A 24,254-nucleotide genomic window follows, 5' to 3' on the forward strand; every position below is an offset into this window, starting at 1 on the left:
AATCATCAACGACCCTTATAAGCAAGAGAAACTTTGGATATTAGTTTAATTAAATGAGTTAAGCAAGTCTTACAATCCTCATCTTTATCAAAATTAGCAAAGTTTATTAGATGCAAAAATCTGAAGCTTTAATTTCTATCACTAGGCTACACATTATTTGTTGACTTCAACAACATCACTAGATGCAGATCTCAGTGCAGTCTGCAGGTGGCAGTAGAGCGTCTCAATCTCTCTTTCTCGTTCACTTCGCCCGCAGAAGAAGAAACCGCATCAGAAGTGTCGGGTTTTGTCAGGAGAAACAGCCGCATTTAACCATGGAGGAAACCGCCAAGAAAGAGAAAAAACAGGCCGAATTAACAGAAGAGAAGGACAAACAACCTGCGGGAAAAGAGAAAGATAAGAAAGAAGAACAGGAGCTGGTGAGAGAGAGAAAGAGAAATAAACGCGTTACATACAGTTGCTGAATCCGCCTGAGTCACTGCAGGCCAGATCCTCGCACACATTCATACACAACATTCATTCACCATAACTCTTCACTTATTTACGATTCAATCATTATTGCTATTATGATAAGCGTTCAGTACAAAATATTTTAAAACATCATATCTCAGACGATTAAAATAAAAGCAGGTATGTTACTACAGCAATGTAAATGACAGTTTTACTTTTACATATAGACGTTTTAAACAGGATTTTATTAAATTAATCATATGTGTGGACTGTATTACGAGTCTATATGAATGTGTGTGTTTAGAGAGTTTGTGTGAATGTGTAAATGTGGATGTACGAATTGTGTGTGTGTGTGTGTGTGCTTGTATACATGGTTTACGAGGACACAAAACTGTGTAATAACATGTCTATAACAACGTAAACATGGTTTACGGGGACACTTCCTGTGTCCTCGTAAACTAAAATGCCTAAAAAACATACTAAATGATAATTTTTTTAAAAGAAAAAAAGACAAAGGTTTTATGTGATATTAGGGTTAGGGTTAGGGGTTAGAGTTAGGTAATAGAATATACAGTTTGTTCGGTATAAAAATCATTACGTCTATGGAGAGTCCTCGTAAACCACATATGCAAGTATGTGTGTGTGTGTGTGTGTGTGTGTGTGTGTGTGTGTGTGTGTGTGATCAGTGTTGAAGGATGTTCAGTGGGTAAATTCATTCATATGATGTGTTTTGTTGACAGTCAGAGGAGGACAAACAGCTACAGGATGAGTTGGAGTTGCTGGTGGAGAGACTTGGTGTAAGTTTAGTTCATTACTGCTGATGTTTCGTTTACAAACGTTTGTTTTACAGCTGTTTCAAAACAACAAGACATCTGAATTTGCCATTGTTAACTTTCTTTAAAATGTCTGACATCAGTGATATTAGTTGAAAAACTTTTTCAACAAAATGTATTTTGACCATTTAAGGGATACTTCACCCAAAAATTAAAATTCTGTCATCATTTACTCACCTTCGAGTTGCTCCAAATGTGTATGAATTTCTTTGTTCTGATGAACACAGAGAAAGATATTTGGAAGAATGCTTATAACCAAACAGATCTCAACACCCATTGACTCCCATAGTAGGAAAAATACAATGGTAGTCAAAAGTGCCTCAGAACTGTTTGCTGTCCTACATTCTTCAAAATGTCGTCTTTTGTCTTCAACAGAACAAAAAAAAAGATAAAGTAATTTTTCCTACTATGGGAGTCAATGGGGGTTGAGATCTGTTTGGTTATAAGCATTCTTCCAAATATCTTTCTCTGTGTTCATCAGAACAAAGACATTTAATCACATTTGAAACAACTCCAAGGTGAGTAAATGAGGACAGAATTTTAATTTTTGGGTGAAGTATCCCTTTAAGTTTGTTTTTGATCTGGCAGAACTGTTTCACAACAGAACACGTTACGTTACAGAATATGAATGTCATTTTATTAAGACTTTATTTAAAGCCAGTTCCTCTCTTTTATTGTAAATTCAGTCCATATACTGGTGAGAAATCAGATGACATGCATTTTCTCTGTCTCTGTTTCTCAGGAGAAGGACACATCTCTGTACCGCCCTGCTCTGGAAGAACTGCGTCGTCAGATCCGCTCATCTACGACCTCCATGACCTCCGTGCCTAAACCCCTGAAATTCCTGCGACCCCATTATGGCAAACTCAAAGAGGTCTACCAGAACATGACCGCAGGGGAGAACCAGGTGTGTTTGTGATCTTCACTGTATGAACTTCACACAGATAAAGTTTTGTTATTAATAGATTTTATGAGAATAATGTATGCAGTGTGTCTAACAGCTGTCTCTGCTTGACAGCATTTCTGTGCTGATGTGGTGTCTGTGCTCGCCATGACCATGAGCACTGAGAGAGAGTGTCTCAAATACCGTCTGCTGGGCTCGCAGGAGGAGCTCGCCTCATGGGGTCATGAATATGTCAGGTACAGCTGCACGATATCATAGAGAAATGTACCCAAAAATGTAACCAAAGACCAAATAATAAAAACTTAAGGAATGTAATGTGATTATCTAAAATCAGACGTCTCATTTACTTGATACGCTTTTTTAAGCTAATCCTTCAAATGGACAGTTCATCCAAAAATTACATTTCTTTCATCATTTGTGGTTCTAGGCATCTGGCAGGAGAGGTCGCTAAGGAATGGCAGGAGATTGAGGAAGGCGATAAAGCCCAACAGGAAGTTCTGTTGAAGCTCGTGAAAGAGATCGTTCCGTATAACATGGCCCATAATGCAGAGCACGAGGCCTGTGACCTCCTCATGGAGATCGAACGACTCGACATGCTGGAATTGTACATCGATGAAAACGCATACGCTAAAGTCTGCCTTTACCTGACCAGGTGAGTGTCACGCTTACCCACAATCCCTCTCAACTCGCATCTTTGAGTTTCCTCACTGCTCTGATCTCTCTGACTCTCCAGTTGTGTGAGTTACGTCCCCGAGCCAGAGAACTCGGCTCTGTTGAAATGTGCTCTCAGCATCTTCCGTAAGTTCAACCGTTACCCAGAAGCCCTCAGACTGGCGCTGATGCTTAATGACGTGGAGCTGGTGGAGAACATCTTCACTTCCTGCAAGGACATGTATGATGCACACAAACATCACTAAATGGCCCATTCCACCAAATGGGTGCCTTTTGCTTGTTGTAACTCAAAATTAAACCTCCTTTTTTTTCAAAACAGAATATAACACACACATACTAACTATTCAAAATGAGTATTGGTCCATCTCAAGTACTTAATTTTATGTTTTACAAGGTTTATAAGTGGATGATGGATGCATTACTCATTATATAAGAAACAGGACTTAGGTTTTTAACACAAAATTAGCAAAAACATGATATATAGCCTCATGCTGTACATGCTAATAGCACAAATAAACTCTTCTAGTGATTTACCCAATATGTGCATTTTTACACTAAACAAACGACATCTACGAAATAATTTATGTGACAGGACAGCATTTTCAAAATGACGCTCCCAGGTGTCACTACAATATCATCAAATATGTAAAAACGAAAATGAGAGAACTTACCTTTGCTCTTCCCATGGCCTTCAAAAGATCCAAATGATGCAACAGATTTATTGAAACTCCCCAGTTTTTCAGAGGGGGGAATGGGTTAGGGTAACAGCACTGCTATTGTGATAACACGATATCAATAACATTGTTACATAGTGAAGTGTAGTGTTAGAGACTGGGGACAGGCAATAAACGCTTTTTTTCAGCGTTTAAGGTATTTTTGTTTTTTCAATCTTTCAAATGTTACAGCTTAAATTTGCAGTTAAATCGTATGTAGGACACTTTGGTTAATAAAATGTATTTTTGAAGAACTTTTCATGCATATTTATACATATAAAGTCCTGGGGACAGAAATGCCACCCGTTCGGTGGAATGGCCCAAAAGCTGTTTGTACACTGTTATGGGCGTCTTTGAAAACTGAACTGTTAATTTCTATAAAGACATCATTCTTCATCCCTTCTTCCTATATGATAATCATTTACACTTGAAGACTTTAAGGCCCGGTTTCACAGACAAGGCTTAAGACTGAATGTTTGACTGGTCTTAACTCAATACAACATGCCCAGAAATATCTTAAAATAAACCAGTGCCATTGTTTTGTCCCAAGATGTACACCAGTAAGGCATTTTTATAAAAGCCACATAAATATCTTAATTCAACTAAGGCTTAGTCCTGTCTTAAACTAAGCCATGTCTGTGAAACTGGCCATAAGAGTCGTAAATGCCTGATTCTGAAGTTTAACGTGTGTGTGTGTGTGTGTGTGTGTGTGTGTGTGTGTGTGTGTGTGTGTGTGTGTGTGTGTGTGTGTGTGTGTGTGTGTGTGTAGTGTCATTCAGAAACAAATGGCTTTTATGTTGGGTCGACACGGCATGTTCTTAGAGCTCAATGAAGACGTGGACGATTATGAAGATCTGACGGAGATCATGTCCAACGTGCAGCTTAACAGCAACTTCCTGGCACTTGCTAGAGAGGTATGCAGAAAAATCTGCAGAGGGATATTGTTATATTCGTTTTTGCCCATTTGTTGATCTTTTTTTTTCCCCTCCACAGTTGGATATCATGGAGCCTAAAGTTCCAGACGACATCTACAAAACCCACCTGGAGAACAACAGTGAGGACTTTCTTCACATCTCCTCTGGATCATGCTGCTGTTTGTCAGGTGTTTGACTTGCTCTCTGTTTCTCTCAGGGTTTGGAGGCAGTGGATCACAGGTGGACTCCGCTCGCATGAATCTGGCCTCTTCGTTTGTCAACGGCTTCGTCAACGCAGCGTTCGGTCAAGATAAACTGCTCACGGAAGATGGAAACAAGTGGCTGTACAAGAACAAGGACCACGGTGAGAACCGCTTCTCGGCTCCCATGTCACTGATTTTACTGTGAATAATTAATCCGTAATTCTACAGAAAACAAAATGGAATAACTGCTCTGAAACTTTTTAACTGTGTGTTGCAGGCATGCTCAGTGCTGCGGCGTCTCTGGGAATGATTCTGCTGTGGGATGTGGATGGAGGTTTAACACAAATCGATAAATATCTTTATTCGTCTGAAGACTACATCAAGGTACACACACTCTAGTACACACACACAGAGTTTCTGGTGTTTGTGTTCTGACTGGTATTTGTGTACGTCTCTCTCCAGTCGGGGGCGCTGTTGGCGTGTGGTATCGTGAATTCCGGTGTTCGTAACGAGTGTGACCCGGCGCTGGCTCTGTTGTCCGATTACGTCCTGCACAACAGCAACATCATGAGGATCGGAGCCATTTTTGGGTAATTTACAAAACATGGATTCATTCAGGCAGCATGAGTATGTGACTGTGAGTGTGACGCCTGTCACTGTGTTTGTGTGTGTGTAGGCTCGGCCTGGCATACGCTGGTTCTAACAGAGAGGACGTTCTCTCACTTCTGCTTCCTGTCATGGGAGACTCAAAATCTAGCATGGAGGTAAGTGAGTGTCCATCAGGTTCCTCATTGATGAAACGCTGCAGTTCTGTGTTTGACTCGTCTGTGTGTGTGTGAACAGGTGGCTGGAGTGACTGCGCTGGCGTGCGGAATGATCGCCGTGGGCTCCTGTAATGGTGATGTCACTTCCACCATCCTTCAGACCATCATGGAGAAGAGTGAGCAGGAACTGAAGGACACTTACGCCCGCTGGCTGCCTCTCGGTCTCGGACTCAATCACCTCGGTGAGACCAAACACATCACTTTGAATTCAGTAGACACACTTGATTGTCCCTCTCCAGTGGGCTTACTGTCACTTCCTTTACTGAACATCACAGAGCCCATCAGAATCCTTGAAACGATAGCTGTCTGGGTCCTGATTAGATGACAAACGGGCGTTTAACGGGGCATGATCTATTGCGAAACAAAGCATTACAGCCGAATAATAGAGCTATGGTCATTTTTACACTGGTTTTACGATAATCCTATCGGATGAGCTGCCAATGTGTTTTCTTTTGCTAAGTTTGATTAATTTTTCCTTATGGGCGTGGTTCGGCTTGACCCCTTAATTGCTGCTTGCAGCTATATTTAGCTATATATATATGAAATTGTTCCATTTTTTACATTTAGTTCAGAATATGTAATACTATTTTATTGTGAACCCAGTGTGTCCTTAAGCTTCTGATGACAAATGTTTGGATCCATTGTGTTTGCGCAGGTAAAGGTGAGGCGATTGAGACGACTCTCGCTGCTCTGCAGGTGGTACCTGAACCCTACCGCAGTTTTGCCAACACATTGGTGGACATCTGCGCATATGCAGGTGAGTGAAGAACTCCTGCATAGGCTGCAGGTAGCAGACCCTATTAAACACCAGTCATTTGGGGTGTCAGTGTTCATGTCTTATGTGTTTCTCATTGTGTCTCAGGTTCTGGTAACGTTCTGAAGGTTCAACAGCTGTTGCACATCTGCAGCGAGCACTATGACAATAAAGACAAGGATGAAGACAAAGACAAGAAAGACAAAAAAGACAAAGATAAGAAAGAGGCCGCATCAGATATGGGCTCCCACCAGGTGTGTGTGTGTCTCTCACTTTCTGTGTGTGTCTCAGCAGCATTTCATTTTGTGAGTTTGTCAAACATCACACTCACTCTTCTCTCTGCTGCCCCCTGCAGGGTGTGGCGGTGTTGGGTATCGCGCTCATCGCTATGGGTGAGGAGATCGGTTCAGAAATGGCCCTGCGAACATTTGGTCATCTGGTGAGTCACTGTCAATATCACACCAGCTGCTCTCACATGTGGAAACCCTGAAACATCTTTTAAACATGCCGCACGCGACTAGATGATATATCTCACATTTATAAAACAGACTTCCTCCTGTTAGCGATTTAAAATGGAGCCAAATCATGAACATTGTGCTGATGTTGTGATTAGCATTAAGACTTCCAGCTCCACCGTTACATCCATAATATTTTTCATTTTCTCTCTTATCTGGCGTGCAGTTGCGTTATGGAGAGCCGGCATTAAGGAGAGCTGTGCCATTAGCACTCGCCCTGATCTCTGTGTCAAACCCGAGACTGAACATTTTAGACACCCTCAGCAAGTTCTCACACGACGCCGACCCAGAAGTGTCCCACAACTCCATCTTTGCCATGGGAATGGTCGGCAGCGGTCAGTCAACAGTTTATCTGCCTGTGAACAATTTATATTTTAAAAATGAGGTACAGCACTGATGACCTCACGTAGTGCTTCAGCCAATCAGAATGTTTGGATTTCTTCCACAGGCACGAATAACGCACGTTTGGCTGCTATGCTCAGACAGTTGGCGCAGTATCACGCCAAAGACCCCAACAACCTCTTCATGGTCCGACTCGCACAGGTGAGCCACAAAAATGACTGAATGTGCTTAGAGCCAAAATACAAATTCTGTCATCATTTGTTCATCCTCAAACCTGTGCATGAGTCTTTCTTCAGTGGAGCACAAAAGAAGATATTTTGAGAAATGTTGCAGTGGTTTTGTAAACCATGCAATGGGAGTCAATGGATTTCAGTGTTGTGTGATGATCAACATTCTTTAAAATATCTTCTTTTTGTGTTCCGCAGAAGAAAGAACGTTATAAAGGTTTAGAATGTTCAATAATGATGTTGATGTATTTTCTCTAAGCAAAATCTGATTTCCTATTTACTTGCTAGAGATTTTTGGGTGAAACATGTTGTGGATTCTCTGTCGTTCATCATTACTGGCTGTTGTTTAACAGTGTTTGTGTGTTTCTCAGGGTCTCACTCATTTGGGTAAAGGCACATTAACGCTGTGTCCGTACCACAGCGATCGACAGCTCATGAGTCAGGTGGCTGTCGCTGGACTCCTCACCGTTCTGGTGTCATTCCTCGATGTGAAAAACAGTACGAGCTTCATTTGCTCTGACGATCCTCATGAAAGCAATGTCTGCTCTGTACATTTGTATGTTTACTGCGAATGTTAAAATTCGCTCTGTCTCTCTCTGCAGTAATCCTGGGCAAGTCTCATTATGTTCTGTACGGGCTGGTGGCGGCGATGCAGCCGCGTATGTTGGTCACGTTTGACGAAGAGCTCCGACCTCTGCCGGTGTCTGTCCGTGTCGGCCAGGTATGTTATATTCACTTGTGATGTGACCAAACTGCAATTCTTCTTTATCAAGAATCAAGAAGTAATAATTCTCTCTCTCTGTAGGCTGTTGATGTGGTGGGTCAGGCGGGTAAACCCAAGGCCATCACAGGTTTTCAGACTCACACCACACCAGTGTTGCTTGCTCATGGCGAGCGCGCAGAACTGGCCACAGAGGAGTACATCCCCGTCACGGCTATTCTTGAGGGCTTCGTCATACTGCGCAAAAACCCCAACTATGACGCCTAGACGCTCAGACGGACGCACACGGCAACGGGGACCTCTGACACACCTGTAAAATATTTTGCGACGCCTCACGCTCTGGACCCGTCTGTCTCTCGGGTGACAAGACGGTTTCCTTTACGACAGCAGCACATAGTTCCTGATGTTTCTCTCTCTGTTTTGTCATTTTGTAATTAGAGCATGACATGAGCGTGACTTTGTTTCATCCTGCTAAACAGTTTTCTCCTTTTTTGAGTTGTTTTTCTTACTTGTTCTGTGGAAAGTTTGAGATACGAAAATAAAATAATTGTGGTCAATTTAGTTGTTTGTTATCGTTTCCTATATATTTTTATTTTCCTGTTTGATACAATATCACAAAATTACACGTGATACAAACATGACTTTAAGTTTGCCAAAGCTTTTCAAGAAAAAAATCAAAATGATGTTTTAACACAATTTCCACATGAAACAACTAGTATACTTCACTATGGTAAATTGTAGATAAATTCATTGTGCTTATAAATCTTACTATGGTAAACTACGTTTTTCACTAAATGTAATGCTAGTAGTTTTCATTAACAAAGTGTAGCAATACTAATATACTAGTTTACTATAGTAAACACTGAAGTATGTGCTAAAGTATTTTTTTGTGTGACGTTCTTCACTCTAAAATGAATGAAAAATGTGAATAAGAATGGCTTCGATACGGTACCGAATAGAAATATTCGTCAGCTTTCAGGAACAATGCTTATACACGTATAAATCTACTGAAAAAGAAAGTGTTTAAGAAAGATATTCTTTTAATCATTAGTAATAAATTAATTTTTAATTTGTTTTTGACGTTCGTTGGAACGTAATGAAGGCCTCGCCTCTGCGATCCAGTCAGGGCCTTAACCAATCAGAATGCTGCTAAATATCAATTAAACTTCGGTGTTAATGCAATTAAATTAAAGCTTGAACCGATCCCTTTTTTATCATAGATGATTCCTCAAAAGAACACGAAGTTGTTTCAGGACAGTCACGCTTTATTATTATTAATTATTTGAGCGCTGACCTCACGTCGCTTCTGCGGTCACGTGGTCGGGATTCCCACCGATCCGGAAGTTCCCGGTCGCCGGTTTCCGCCGGAAATGGTTCCGTCCGGTCCAGGCGGTTCTGCGTCTCTTTCTGCCTCCTTTACGGTTTGGTAATAATAAATTGATCCGGTACAGATCCGGAGCGGTACCGAAGCAGATTGATATACTCCTGTCAGGTAAGAAACGACCGCGCGCTAGACGCTAACGTTACGTTACCGGCTTCACACGCGCGTGACTGTGGCTGACTGACTGTGTGTGCGCGCGCGTGTGTGTATGTATGTATAAATGTCTGTTTATACTTGTGTCTGATAACATTTAACATATGTTTGTGTGATGTTTATGTTTAGAAAACGATTTACAATATGGTGTATTTAACCTGTTAACACTTTAGACTAAACACAATGATTATTATTTGGAGAGGAATTGTAACTCATTTGTTTTATCGTGTGACTCAGCAGGACAGCTTCACACACTCACATTATTATGCTTTACCATACACGTGACGTGTTGTTAATGCTGTTATTGTGATGTAAAATGTATGTTTAGGTTTAGTAAAGGCTTTCTAGTTTGTCATTTAACAGGCATGATGTCATTTGCTTTGTTTGGTTCTGGATTCATTCCATGAGCAGGTGCTGTGAATGTTTTCACTGGAATTACGCTACAGAATATCTTTGTGCAGATTGATAAACAATTCTGATGTGTATGTCAAGATTTAGTCTTGAGCAGTTGTGCAGAGATTATAAACTGAGAAAAAAAACAAATCAGACTATGGGCAGAGCGAGACATGAACAAACCAAACACATAAAGCATCCTGGTATTCTTTGGAAAAATGTAGTTGTAAATCACACAAAAGGAGTTGAAATGAGCTCAGATAAACAGCACTGTCCTGAGCTCCATAAGAACCCGAAACATCTGTTCTGACCCCTGATAGTCTGCTTTGATTTTGATATTCCTCAGGGATGCTAGAGAGTGCCAACCACCTAAACCAATGGGAAAGCACTGTCATCTGAAATTATTATTAGTGAGAACATGTTATATTTGTGAGCATCCTCACAACTCAGTTTATCTTCTCTGTTCATGGTTTGGGACATAGATTAATGTTTCACTGATCTACATTACATCAGAAAAACGAACTGTCTAAATATGAGTGTGTGTGTGTGTGTGTGTCAAGTCACTGACGCATGGTTTTATGTGTTTTACCACCTCACTGAAATTACTTTCAGCATTATCCTTTTAAGCAAAGAATTAAAAATATAATGTTGACAGGGAATGCAAAAAACACAAAAGCATATTAAAATTATTTCAAGTTTAAAGATTTAGTTACTTTATTATGGCTCTAGTACTTTTAGATCTCAGCTCAGCTTTCGATCTTTGTCGTATTTTGCTGTCTCGGTTGGAGCACTGCATTGGTATTAGAGGCACCGTACTAACCTGGTTTCAGTCTTTTCATAAATTCGTAGTTACTATTGGCAAGCACTCCTCCTCAGTAGCGCACTCTGCATGTGGGGTCCCCCAGGGTTTTACCCTGGCCCCGCTACTGTTCTCACTATACATGCTACCAATTGGATCGATTTTAAGGAGATTTGGTATATATTTTGCAGTAAAACAATTATGTGCCTCTCCTGGAATTGAAAACTTGGCTCAGAGACTATTTTTTACATCTGAATGAAGACAAAACACAAATTGTTTTATTAAGAGTCACCCAAAGATAAAACTGACTTAAGTACTGTTCACTGGCGCTATCATCCCATACTGTGTCCATGCCGCCAAGAACTTGGGTTTTTATATTTGACAGTGGTCTAAAGTTGGATAGGCAAATCAATGCCACTGTGAGCTCCGGTTTTATCATCTCCGAAGATTGGCAAAGGTGAAAGCTCTCCTGAGAAGGAAGAGCTTTGAGACTGTGATCCGTGCCTTCATTTCCTCGCGGCTTGATTATTGTAATTCGCTTTATTATGGGCTGCTGGTGTCCCAAACCATGAACAGAGAAGATGAACTGAGTTGTGAGGATGCTCACAAATATGTATAACATGTTCTCACTAATAATAATTTCAGATGGAAGTGCTTTCCCATTTGTTTGTGTTTAGCGCACTCTACATAGACTTCAGCTGGTTCAAAATGCGGCTGCCCGTCTGCATAATTTTATACTTTTAACTACATGACATAGCATGTTATATGGTTGTAGGGAGGGGCATATTGAGTAGCTCCACCTTTAAAATAGCCAATAGTGTTTAGTTACTTCACATTCTGGAATTTGATGAGAAGTTGAGGTGCAGAAGGATGTCACACAGAACTCGTTGGTCCATAAAACGCATAGTGAAAGTTTAGAATGCATTGATCTCCTAAATATGACTTTTGTCAGTGTTTATATGTATTTATAATACCATTAAAGCAAACATATTCACATAAAAGCAAAAAGGGGATTTCTTAAACTTACACAATTATAGCTATTAACAGCTTCAGCCTGCAACCCCTTATCATAAGCGCATGACCTGCGGGAACGTTTACATTTGCACGCAATCAAGTAAGTATCAACAAAGACATTTTTATTTTAACTATTCATATTTACTTTTATGTTAATATTAAATTGACTTCTTAGTAGCTATATTAAATATCAGGTTAATTAGGTTTAAAAGTTGTTTTAATTATATTAACTTATAATCTCTTTGTTTTTTTCTTATTAATTTTATTTATTACATTAATGTGCAATATATATTTTAATGCAGAAAATTTTGCAGTGTTTTGTTCCCCGTCATCGATTTAAATCTTTATTCAAATTAATATCGGGTGTTTATGTCCTATAGGGGTCGGTTTCCCAGACAGGGCTTAAAGTGATAGTTCACCCAAAAATGCAAATTCTGTCATCGTTCACTCACCCTCTTGTCATTTCAAACCTGTATGACTTTTTTTCTTCCGCAAAACACAAAAGATATTTTAAAGAATGTTGGTAACTGGCACTCATTCACTTGCATTGGTTTTGTGTCCATTCCATACAGTAGAAGTGAATGGGTTCCAGTGCTGTTCAGTTACCAACTTTCTTCAAAATATCTTCTTTTGTGTTCTGCGCAAGAAAAGGTCATACAGGTTTGAAATGACAATAGGGTGAGTAAACGATGACAGAATTTGCATCACTTTAAGACTAGTCCCAGACTAATTTAAATGTTAGATGTGTTTTAGTCAAAATCAACTCACACTGACATATCTTAAAATATTTTAGTTTTGTCTCGAGATGCACACCAGAAGGCTAATGTTTTTCTATGGCATGTTTTAAAACGACTTGAATATCTTAATTTAACTAAGGCTTAGTCTCGGTTTAAACTATTCCCTGTGCGGGAAACCGCCCCATAATGTGTATTCTTGAAGCACAATTAAATCCGGTGAAACGAAACTACTGTGGGAGGTAGTTGAATCCAATCCAATCCGCCGGTGCCGAAAAATGACTCCTGCCGAATTATGACCCCCCTGCATTCCCCGCTAACGTTAGGATTAGCAAATCACGCGGTTGTGTCAATGAAGGGAGTCATAATCCGGAGGGGGTCAAAATACGGCACAATACCGGCGCAGGGCGCACGTGTGCGGGAGCGCGTGCCTGCTGCGCCTGCGTCTGTGCGCGTGACCCACGTGGTTTGTTTCTGTGGGCGCACGCGCGAACGAATATGGCGACCCGCTGCACGTCTCGCGTTACCGGACAGTGAGACACACCGAGAGCGAAAGACTGAAAGAGACACACGGTAACGAGCCGCATTGTGTGTCTTTGTGTAACGACGGCGTTTATATACGCGCGCGTGTGTTTGTATGCGAGTGTGTGTGTTCATGTTCGTGCATTACGTGTACAACAACGCAGCAAATTGAGTTACTCAATCTGGCCTTGAGACATGAACAATAGTGCAGTTGTGTGTGTGTGTGTGTGTGCGTGTGCGTGTGCGTGTGCGTGTGTGTGTGTGTGTGTGTGTGAGGGTGGTTGTATGTATTATATATGCGGTGTGTGTGTGAGAGAGAGAGAGAGAGAGAGAGAGAGAGAGAGAGTGGGTGTAAGGCGTGTGTGTGCGCGTGCCTGCAAGTTTCATGTGAAGTGTATGAATATGAAGCTGCATTCGTGTGTTGTTGTGCACTCATGTCCATGCTGACATCGTGTTACATGAGTACGCATTCAGTGTGTGTTACTGTACTGTGTTATTTTTATGTTGTTCGTGGACATACGAATACTGTGTGTGTGTGTGTGTGTGTGTGTTTGATTTATTTAGAATTTGAGTGTCAAGCTCTGCTGATCACATGAACACATGCAGCAGACGTGTCACATGTGTAACTCTCATGTCTTGAGTTTGTAGCATCTCCTTTAAGAATGCACTGATGTGTCTTTTACAAATATTATGTAAAAAGCTGTGTCTTTCTGGTTCGTGTGAATCTTCAGGGTCAAAGTTCACAGTTAAAGCCGTACTGTGGTACACTGAGAGTGTGTGTGTGTGTGAAGCATTAGTCATCCATGCATTTCTGGAACCTGCCTCACGCTGCAGTTCTGTATCCAATGTATGAGCGTTCAAGCTCTCAAAGGACGTGTGTGTGTGTGTGTGTGTGTGTGTGTGTGTGTGTGTGTGTGTGTGTGTGTGTGTGTGTGTGTGTGTGTGTGTGTGTGTGTGTGTTTAACTGATGCAAACAGGCTGTATGTGTTCATCGGTGTATGTGTGTTGTTTTCAGACACTCTTGAATCTATTTGTTGAATCACATGATGAGAGGTGTACATGTCACATTTAAAGTGATAGTTCACCCAAAAATGAAAATTCTGTCATCATTTACATGCCCTTGTGTCATTTCAAACCTGTATGAGTTTCTTTCTTCCACAGAACACAAAAGAAGATATTGTGAAGAAAGTTGGCACAGTGGCACCCATTGACTTCTATAGTGTTGACACAAAACCAATGCAAGTGAATGGCTGCCACTGATCATGTTTGGTTACCAACTTTCTTCACAATATCTTTTTTTGTTCTGCAGAAAAAATGAAAAGAGAGTGAATAAATGATGACAGAATTTTCATTTTTGGGTGAACTATCACTTTGAGTCTAAAATGACAAGGAAATAAAATGAAGGTTCTTTTTTATTACGTGTTGCATTTTGTCTCATCTTAGATTGAAATTCTAAAATGTCTTTTACCTTCATTACTGTATTTTTAAAATGCACAAACATCTTTTCTCACATACATTTTTATATTATGGTAGCATTAATTGCGCTGCCTTTAATAAAAATGCTTTGCTTTTATTGATTTTAATACTAAAAAACTTTTAAACTATTAATACGGTAGTAAATTAATGAATTGCAGTAATGGGAATTCTGTTCTCAGCTGATATGAAATAATCTCCCCATACCAAGAAATCTCAAGTGTCCTAATAGTTTTTATTTGTATTATTTATTTTAGTTTTGGAGTGAAATGTGACTGGGGCATTTCTTCACCTGATTTTCAACGGCCTTTCTCATTTTTACCGAGATGTCTTTTGGAGTGCTGAGTGTTTCAGATGACTCATAAATAAATATATAAAGCTCATATATAATAATAAGTGAACACTCATGCCCGGTTTCACAGACAAGGCTTAGGACTAGTCCCAGACTAAAATGAAAGTTTGAGCTGTCTTAACTGAAAATAAATTGCCCTGACATATCTTTAAATATTGTTTTGTCTCAACATGCACACCAGTAATGTTTTTATCGAAAGCATTTTAATAAAAGCAACTTAAATATGCTAATTTAACTAAGGCATAGTCCTGGCTTAAAGGAACAATACGGCATTTTTAGGAGGATCTACTGACAGAAATACAATATAATATACAAAACTATTTCTTCAGAGGTGTATAAAGACCTTACGTAATGAACCATTATGTTTGTAATACCGTAGAATAAGCGGTTTATATCTACATACAGAGCGGCCCTACACACATTGAATTCGCCGCCATGTTTTGTACAGCAGCCCTAAACGGACAAACAACTCTACAACTTGCGTTTCCTCTTCCTCTCCGCTGCGGTATCGTGGTGAAATGGATCGCAGGATGATCCGTACGGATCGTGCTCTCCGGTGCGGAACGCATGTGACCTGCGGATTAACTGAAAGTTTATTCATCATTGAGTAAAAGAGTAAAACGCGCTCTTGCTCGCTGTCCAGTTTCAGCTCCAACGCGCTCTCTCTCAAGTATCTGGACGAGTACAATATTAAAGCGGTTCCAGATAAACAATGATGCTCAAAACTGCTCCGTCACACAGCTAATATTACAACAACAACATATCTTGGTATGTTAGTATGTTACTCACATACTGATCCGAATCAAAGCAACCTCCTCGGAGGTGATTTTTAGACGATCTTTCTCTCTGCTGGAAAGTATCTCCATAGATATCTGTGAGTACATATCTGCTAAAAGCCTCAGTCCTAACGTGTCTCTGCTGTAAAGTCTTTATAATATTAACACAGGTCCTAGCTCCTGCCTGACTTTTATCCTTCTTTTAAACTTAAAATCCACAGACCTTTTATTTTATGTAATACATAAGACAAAGCTCTTTCTACAGTCCTTCTAATGCCCGCAAAATCTCTTCCCTGCGTCAACCTGAGAACCACATCTTTTTGTACTGTGGTGGCCACCGTCGTGTTTGGACTGAGCTATTCGTGGCAAATCTATAATACAACGCTATTGGCCGCTGTTAATCAAGAACTGCGCCTTTAAGCTAAGCCTTGTCTGTGAAACCGGGCATCATAGTATTAGATATTTAGATGTTTTATGACCTGTTGTGTGTAGTCAGCAAATTACGACTTATGTGATGTTTCTGCTTAACTTCATAGCACAGGTTGTGTGTGTGTTTGACTCATTATTTGGCTCTTGAAAAGAGAGAGCTGTCTGTCATAAACCCCCTCGGTAAAATAAGTCTGAGAATCTTCAGTTTGTCTTTTACAGATCGATCACAGATTCAGACTATTGTCAGACATCTGGAATAAATAACAGAAAATGAGCTAATGGTGTTCTGTGTTCGGCAAAACTGTGACCTCTTTAAACCCTGAAATCATCAGTTTGAGAATTTATTTCTTATTTAGCGCACGTCTTATTGTGTTTGTTTAACTTCAGATTGTTATAGAAAGTTTAGAAACAGGGTTTTCACTGCATAGAAAAAAAATTGTGCCGCCTCGCCAAACACTGTCATTCTGTCAACATACCGTCATTTGTAACTGCAGTTGCGACATTACGCCACTAAGGGGGTGCTGTTTCGTTACCAGCCCAGTGAGGCTCTGAAGAGTTGCAGAACAAAAGCTAATAGGAGCTGTGTTTCACAGTTTTTAAGGTGAACATTGTTCGTTTTGCATCCAATCGTGGCATACATTATTGTATAATGTTTTAAGCTGTGCAGTTGTCTCATTGAATCAGCGTCTTGCTAGTGTACACAGTGAGTTCGCTAGAATGAACACACATTGCGATCAGAACGACTCGCAAACAAATGACTCATTTGAACCGTTTCGTTTGAACTCTTGAAACTTTTCAGTCACTAGCGAATATAAAAAGATCAGTGAATCGTTCAAAGCTCAGCACATTTAGTAACTACTAATTAGTTAATTTAGTTGGCTGAAAAGTTACTTACTTTATTTGATTTAAAAACATTTCTCAGGGATGTGATTTTTCCATATAAATACGGATTTCCGTATTTTTTTACCTTGCTGGGATCACTCGCGTAAATTGCATAAATTCGATTTATTTTCATTCGTGGCGGGGGTTTGGGGATGTGCGCGTGGTAATCATACAGCTGGCCAACAGGATCCTTTCTACGCTCTATATGTCATGCACACGTTTGTTATAAATGCAGAGCGACCGCTTCATTCAGAATAACATCATTTTGGGAGTTATCATTATGTTTCCAGAGAGTCCAAATAGACTATTAGAAGCCAAACACAGCTGTTTTGGTACTCAAAAACGTGTGTGGTGTCATTTTTAATTAAGTGGATCCTGAACAGCGCTTTGTAACGTATACAGAAGATCCCGAGTCTGGAAGTTGAGACGTCTATGTGATATGATTTAACATTAAAACATGATCTATATACAGAGACTAAAATAGGCCATTCCGCGATTTGATGGCTTGAAACTATACAAATGGCCGATCTAGTCACTGTCTAATATAAACTCGTTGAAGTCTCTACTGAAAGCATACATTTCAATTAACTAAAGCCGCAACACGCTGCATTTGCAAAACCTGTTGATTAATGCGGACAAACGCTGTGTATGGAAGTCTCTTGAGGCCACAGTATTCTTTACTTTTTGTGTTCAATTATTGTTTAATTAATTATTGCTGATTACAATAAAATTAAAAGTAGGCTTCATATAAACTACTCAAGGGTGCCATTTGTAAATGCCATCTTATTTAACATTAGCATAAGATATTTGCACAAACCATCAACCTATTTTATTAAATATTGTTTAGGTGACTGTTAAACTAATAAACATTTGAACTGATATTTCCAAAATTGGCAGTCAGAATTTGGTAATTATAATAGTTTGTTTTTGTGTTGCTAAGTGAAAAAGATCTATTTTTGGCAAACAGTTGCGTGTTTTTAATCACGTAACATTTAATTAGTAACATTAAAGACTATTATTGGGGGCGATTGGGGTTGGGCGAGGGTGCCTGCGGTCTTCCTTCTTTTTTTGTCCTTGGCTGATCACATGCCTGATTTCTGTTTGGTTGAATAAACGTAATGTTTTTATATAACTTAATATTTGTTATTTTCACCTAATTTGAATGTTTTAATATGTTAAGTGTTTGGTTAAGCCACTTAAAGGTACAGTAGGCCTACACGTGCGTGTGGGTACAAGATAAGGATGGCACCTCATTTTGGGCTTGAAAAACCCTGTCGTAATATTCAGTCAGTCACATGACACAATAAAACAACATTATTTCTGTATTTTGAGCCTCGTGTAACTGAAAATGTGAAGTATAATGGTTTTGGGCAGTTGAGAGAGATTTAACACAAAATCACGACGTACCAGGACTGATATATCACGATTATCAAAATATCACAAATGCACATTTGCAATGCAAAGTTTTAAAGAATGATGTATAGTGAAAGTTTTGAGCGTTATTGTATAACCGTGACTCGCACTCTTTCAGATGAGTCGATGTGAGTGATGTCATCATCACACGTGTGTATGTACATGTGCTTTAAATTCAAACTCAAACGTAACGATGATTAAGTCAGCCATTATAATTGCTCATTCAAGTTAGGGTTCACTTATAAATGTCACGTTACTGCAGAACAAAAATGATTTATCATTAACATCTCTCTCTTTTAGGTTTTGTCAGTAGGTGCTGCGTCTCAATGCAGATGTTTCGGGTGAAATGAATAAGGCACCTCAGCCTCTGTCTGGACCCCCATCCGCCCCGCCCCACCCCTCCGTCCCGCTCCCAACACCCTCCCCGGGCCTGTCCCAGGTAACACACACACACGCCTGTCACCTCATGACTCTTGTATCTTTATACATGTTTTTTTAATACTCTTCATGTGTCCTCTCTGTAGCCCAGTTTTCCTTCTGCTCCACCTTCAGTTGTTTTCGGCACCCCTCCACCACAAATGAACCCCTCCGCCCAATCCCGACAGGTGCGTAAGCAACACACTTTAACGTCAGTGTTTTACATGGAATATAATAGACCTGACTTACAAAGTTGAAGGTTTGATCATGTTTTTTTTGTGTAGAGTTTATTTATGTGTAGAGTTTTTACCTAGAAAACCCCGCTGTTGTGTTGTTAGTTCTTGTGGGTCGTCTGTCCAACTAAAGTCTTTTCAGAGGAGGCGGTGCATGTTAGGAAGGACGAGGTTAAGTGTTAAAATCTAAATATACATATGCAATAAATAATGTAATATACATAATACACATTGTGCACATACAATAAATATACAATCTGTTTCAGTGTAAGATCAGGTTTTCATTCAAGAGCTTCTGAAGCTCACATTTCTGAGTTGTGTAGAGGATGATGTGTGTGATTTGTGTGACTGAGGTGCTTCTGGGAAAATCTCTTTACTGCTTTTATGGCTGTTATTGCTTTTGTGTGTTGACCTTTGACCTGTGTGTCTGGCTTTCTCTTTCTAGTTTGCCTCAGGTCCTAGAGCTTTACCACAACAGGTACTAACACACACACACACATTCAAATGTGCACACAAATGTATGTACACTCACTCACACTTATAACGTACACACTCACTTACAAACAAACAGCTACATACATACACACACTCACTCACATTTATAACACACACGCTCACTTTAAACACACACACACACACACACACACACACACACACACACTCTCAAAGATGCAAACGCACACACAAAGAAACAGATAAACACACACACTTATACACAAACACACACACACACACTCGCGAAGATACAAACACACACACAAACATACACACTCACAGAGATACAGATACAAACACACACACATGCTCGCAAAGATACAGATAAACACAGACACACGTATACGCAAACACACACAAACAAACATACACACTCGCAAAGATACAGATACAAACACACACACATGCTCGCAAAGATACAGATAAACACAGACACACGTATACGCAAACACACACAAACAAACATACACACTCGCAAAGATACAGATACAAACACACACACACACGCTTGCCTGTATACACAAACACACAAAACAACCAGATAACTAAACCCACACATAGTGTTTAAGTGCTTTGTTTGTTTGCATGCTGCTGTGTTTCTCTGACTCTGCGTGCTGATGGATAACACACTCTTCATTTCTCTCGCTCTTCTGCTGTGTGTGTTTGTGTGTGTTTGTGCTGCTGAAGGGTGGATTCAGGTCGCTGCAGGTAATGCTTCTGTGTTTGTGGAACTTCATTTGGTTTGTTGAGCTCTTAACATGCATCAGATGGATTTTTCTGTCCGCCGTGTCTCGCCGGAGTTTAGCATCTCACAAATGATTCAACTTTGAAAATTGTCACACATCCCCAGTGTTGATGAAAAATATAAACGACTTGTCACTTCTTCTACTGCCAATACAACTTCAATCATGACACATTTCACAGACATAGTTGAATTGTTAACACAGTAAAGATATACAATATCAATGAAGACGCATTTAAATATACAAACAAACATGTTATACAAGAAAATGTTTTTGTCACATTATATACCGTCATTGCAGTAAATATTTTTTTCAATTGAGCATCTCATTGTTTTTTTTCAGCCGTACTATGCCAGTCGGCCCACTTTACCTACCAATTCTGGGCGTGTTCAGTCAAGCCCCGCCCCTCACCCAATTCCCCCTCCACACGGACCACGCCCCGCTCATGTATTCCAGCCTGGCCCCTCCCAAATGATGATGATCCCCCAGCAATCAATCAGCTTCCCAAACTCGCAAGGCACTGCCTTCTACATACCCGGCCAGGTAAGTCCGACATCATGTTCCTACAAATCATTTAAAAATCAATTCACACACCCTCCAACAAAAACTCTGGTCTGACACTCTACTGTGTGTGTTATTGTTTTAAAATTACGTACACATCATTAACATTTGTCAGCGTGTTTTTCACACACACACATCGGTGTATTGATTTTGCTGCCCCCCCCACCCTCCTTTAAACTGTAAACTGACCAGCTGACTATCAGAATGAAACAGGGCTTGTGTTACTCTCACATGTTATTGTGCGTGTGTGCGTGTCAGTGCAGTAAAATACAGCAGTTTTCAGTCTCTCTCTCTCTCTCTTTGTCTCTCAGTACCGCCCCTCTTACGTGACCCCTCCGCAGTATCAGGTGGCTGGTTCTCCTGGTTTTTACCCTGGTACCAGTCCGGGTGATTATGGTATGTATGAACAGCAGCAGCAGGTGTGTGTGTGCATGCGTGCGTGCGTGTTCAAATCTTCTGCTTCTCATCTCTGTGTTTGTCTTTCTTTTATTTTTGTAAAAAAATCAATTCAAATTATTCGTAAGAGTGAAAACTCATCATCTGAATCTTTATATCATCTGAAATGAAAGTGATGTGAGATTCAAAAAAACGTTCAGATCACCTGCCGTTAAATCACAGCTTTTTTCATTCGTTTTTGTTTGTTTGTTCGTTCTTTTCGTTCATTCATTCTGTTCTTCTTTCTTTTGTCCTCTCTCTTTTTTCTTGCATTCTTTTTCATTTGTGTGTTCATTCTTTTGTTTGTTCATGTGTTCTTGTTAGTTCTTTTTAGTCATTATTTCTTTGGAATTGACAGGGTTTCCGTTATTTTCAGATCAGCAATGGTTTATATATGGGGCTTTTGCAGGAACGGTTTCATAGTTTCCGGGACGATTTGCCGGATGCGCCCGCTTTTTGTTGCGTTCGCACAGCAGGAACCGGACTGAATTTTATTTCCAGAGAAGGTTTGTGGAGGAACACTTTAGCTCCTTCTCCGAGGTAGGGTCTAAACCAGCAGGATAATAACTACCCGTGACGTAGGCAAATGCTGATTGGCCAAACTTCTGTTGTTTGTTTGTTTGACGTTGTTTGACGGATGCGCTTAAATGACGTTCCCTTTGTCGATTCGAATGCAATCGGGGGAAAGCCCGAGGGAAAATTGAGTTCACGAGCAACAGCCTTCTTTACTTGTTCCGGGACTTTGTTCCTAAACTGATCCTGTCGCAAAGCGCTTATTATCTTGTGTTCGAGGTCTACTAGCCTCTAGAGGGCGCTGTCAAAGATCTCAGAAGTGTCTTTCCTCTGTGACTTTATTTACTCACTGTAGTCTTAACACGCGCGCACACACACACACACACTGTTTGTAGAAGTGATGTGTCTCGCACGTGGTTGTTATTTTTGGGTCTCAATGCCCCCTCCACACACGCACCAGCACAGCCGGTTTCCACTGGAGCTCTCTCACATTCACTGACCGGGCCAGCTTACAGCGAGAGAGAGAGAGAGATGGTTAGATAGAAGGGGAGAGAGAGGGAGAGAAACGGGCATTCAGAGAGGAACATGGGCAACAGAGGGTCCAGCAGAGGATCTGAGGGTACGTGAGTCTGATGTCTGTCTGTCTGTCTTTATTCCTCGGCGTATTTTCTGTTTCTGAACGTCTCTCGTGAAGCACAGCCTCTTATTTACTAAGTTAAGACTCTCTCTCTCTCTCTCTCTCTCTCTCTCTCTCTCTCTCTCTCTCTCTCTCTCTGGTCTGTGGGTTTTGACTATATTTAGTCTTGACTCTCTCCGGTCAACAATGCTCCCTCTGTAATATAAGTCAGGTTGCGTAGACGGATACGGAGAGACTAAACCAAACAAGCAGTCGGTGTTTTAAAAGCGTTCAGATGAGCAGGTGACGGGTTTTCCTTGCAAACCTCCGATTCATTACAGCAATAAAGTTAATAAAACGTTACGCAATAGAATCAAATGATATCATTAAAACTGCTTGCGAAAAACGGAACATTTGATTTCGTTGTGTTACTATAATGTTTTATATAGTAGGTGTGTTCGAACATTTGACTTATATTGTATATTTGGCTGTGACAGATTGTGTGTTTGTGAAAGGTGTGTGTGTAACACTATGATTAATACTTTAGAAACACTCATTGTTGTAGTTGCACCCTGCTATGAAATAAATAACAAAAAGATCTGTTGTGACTCGTTCTGAATGTGTGTGTTTTTCAGCTGGAGCGTATTACCCCGCTCAGCCCCAGTTCACGCCCCCTGTTCCCCCTGCACCCGTTTTGATGAGCCCAGCTCCACAGCAGCAGCAAGCCCCGCCTCCTCCACAGCAGCAAGCTCCGCCCAAACGGGAACGCAAGCAGGTGGGATGCACACCTTACTGTGCGTGCGTGCGTGCGTGTGTGCGTGCGCGTGTTTGTGTGCGTTGCGTGTGTGTTCAGTCAGATGAGAGAATACACCACTTCTTTATCATCTAGTAACTCTTGACACGAGTCTGTGGCGGTGTGCTGCCTTGTGTTTTGTGTAGATTTGTGACAGCTTTGGTTTGGTTGGTTGCTCTCAATTTAGTGGTTGTGTTGAGATTGTTGCTCAGAGATTTGAAGCATCAGGGTTCAGAAAGACACATCAATGAGGAACCTCGGCATCTCATGTAGCTGTGTTTAAAGTTAGTTCTCGTTTTAGTTTTAATACTGAAATAAACTGAAAATATGTTTTGATTTAAAATGATCGATGTGTGTTGAACTCAAGAAAGGAAGACATCTGTGTTAGCACATTATGAGAGAATTATTCTGTGCACGTGTGAATGTGGTCACTCCGGCACATGATGTGTGTAGCGTGCGAGTCGCACAGAAGGTCTACTCGTGTTATCAGAGAGATCACAGCCGGGTTGCACGGCTCGAACCTTTGACCAGTGACGTCTGCTTCAGAGGAATAGAAACTCAGAGAGAGACACGGTGAAAGAGAGAGAAAAGTCATCTCAAATTTAAGTTTCTCAATCATTTTCTTATCAGTAACGTGCATGCCTCATCTGAGTTTTATATTTGAGAGTAAACATTTGCTTGACAAAGTATTCTGCATTGCCAAAGAAACAGAAATAGAAAATGACAGTTTTATAAAGTTAAGAATACAGCTAGACAGAGAACAGGGCTGTAGACTAACATTTGAGAGAGGAGGCACTGGTGCTACCAAGTCATACAAGAGAAAAGAAACTGAAACTACATCCAAACGTGTTTAATATATTAATAAATGAATTACGAATGTATAGAAATCATTATTGTGTATACATAAAATCTTTCAACACTTTACCATATGTAAAGCACATCTTTAACAACTAAATAGTGTACGCAACTTTTTTCCATTATTACGAATAACTCGTATAAGAAGTACACAATTCCTTTAATATCAGTGAGTGTTTTTGGGCCCGTTCTTTGTTGTT

At 40.4% G+C, this 24,254-nt stretch overlaps 2 protein-coding genes across 5 annotated transcripts; both read left to right on the forward strand.

Annotated features, from left to right (window-relative positions):
* The first annotated feature begins 167 nt into the window (after positions 1-167).
* psmd2 (proteasome 26S subunit ubiquitin receptor, non-ATPase 2) lies at positions 168-8,623 on the forward strand. Its single transcript, XM_057351068.1, has 21 exons — positions 168-419; positions 1,191-1,247; positions 2,026-2,190; positions 2,302-2,423; positions 2,615-2,839; positions 2,921-3,079; positions 4,342-4,486; positions 4,566-4,626; positions 4,704-4,850; positions 4,967-5,073; positions 5,152-5,279; positions 5,366-5,453; positions 5,533-5,695; positions 6,169-6,270; positions 6,376-6,521; positions 6,623-6,706; positions 6,949-7,117; positions 7,231-7,325; positions 7,723-7,849; positions 7,954-8,072; positions 8,157-8,623. Exons 1-21 carry the CDS (start codon positions 183-185, stop codon positions 8,337-8,339), a joined length of 2,829 nt encoding a protein of 942 aa, XP_057207051.1. The 5' UTR covers positions 168-182; the 3' UTR covers positions 8,340-8,623.
* Positions 8,624-9,415: 792 nt separating this feature from the next.
* LOC130564970 (eukaryotic translation initiation factor 4 gamma 1-like) lies at positions 9,416-23,959 on the forward strand. Of its 4 annotated transcripts, none has more exons than XM_057351460.1 (8): positions 9,416-9,564; positions 18,694-18,832; positions 18,918-18,998; positions 19,489-19,521; positions 20,226-20,246; positions 20,624-20,824; positions 21,154-21,238; positions 23,042-23,959. In XM_057351460.1, the coding sequence occupies exons 2-8, from the start codon at positions 18,740-18,742 to the stop codon at positions 23,293-23,295; spliced, it is 768 nt and encodes a 255-aa protein (XP_057207443.1). In that variant the 5' UTR covers positions 9,416-9,564; positions 18,694-18,739; the 3' UTR covers positions 23,296-23,959. The 4 variants fall into 4 exon arrangements, with proteins under 4 accessions (XP_057207443.1, XP_057207445.1, XP_057207446.1 ...); XM_057351461.1 differs by lacking the exon at positions 9,416-9,564 and adding an exon at positions 12,915-13,119; XM_057351462.1 differs by lacking the exon at positions 20,226-20,246.
* Positions 23,960-24,254: the final 295 nt, after the last annotated feature.

Source organism: Triplophysa rosa, linkage group LG14, assembly GCF_024868665.1.
Source record: "Triplophysa rosa linkage group LG14, Trosa_1v2, whole genome shotgun sequence".
Classification (NCBI taxonomy): Eukaryota; Metazoa; Chordata; class Actinopteri; order Cypriniformes; family Nemacheilidae; genus Triplophysa; species Triplophysa rosa.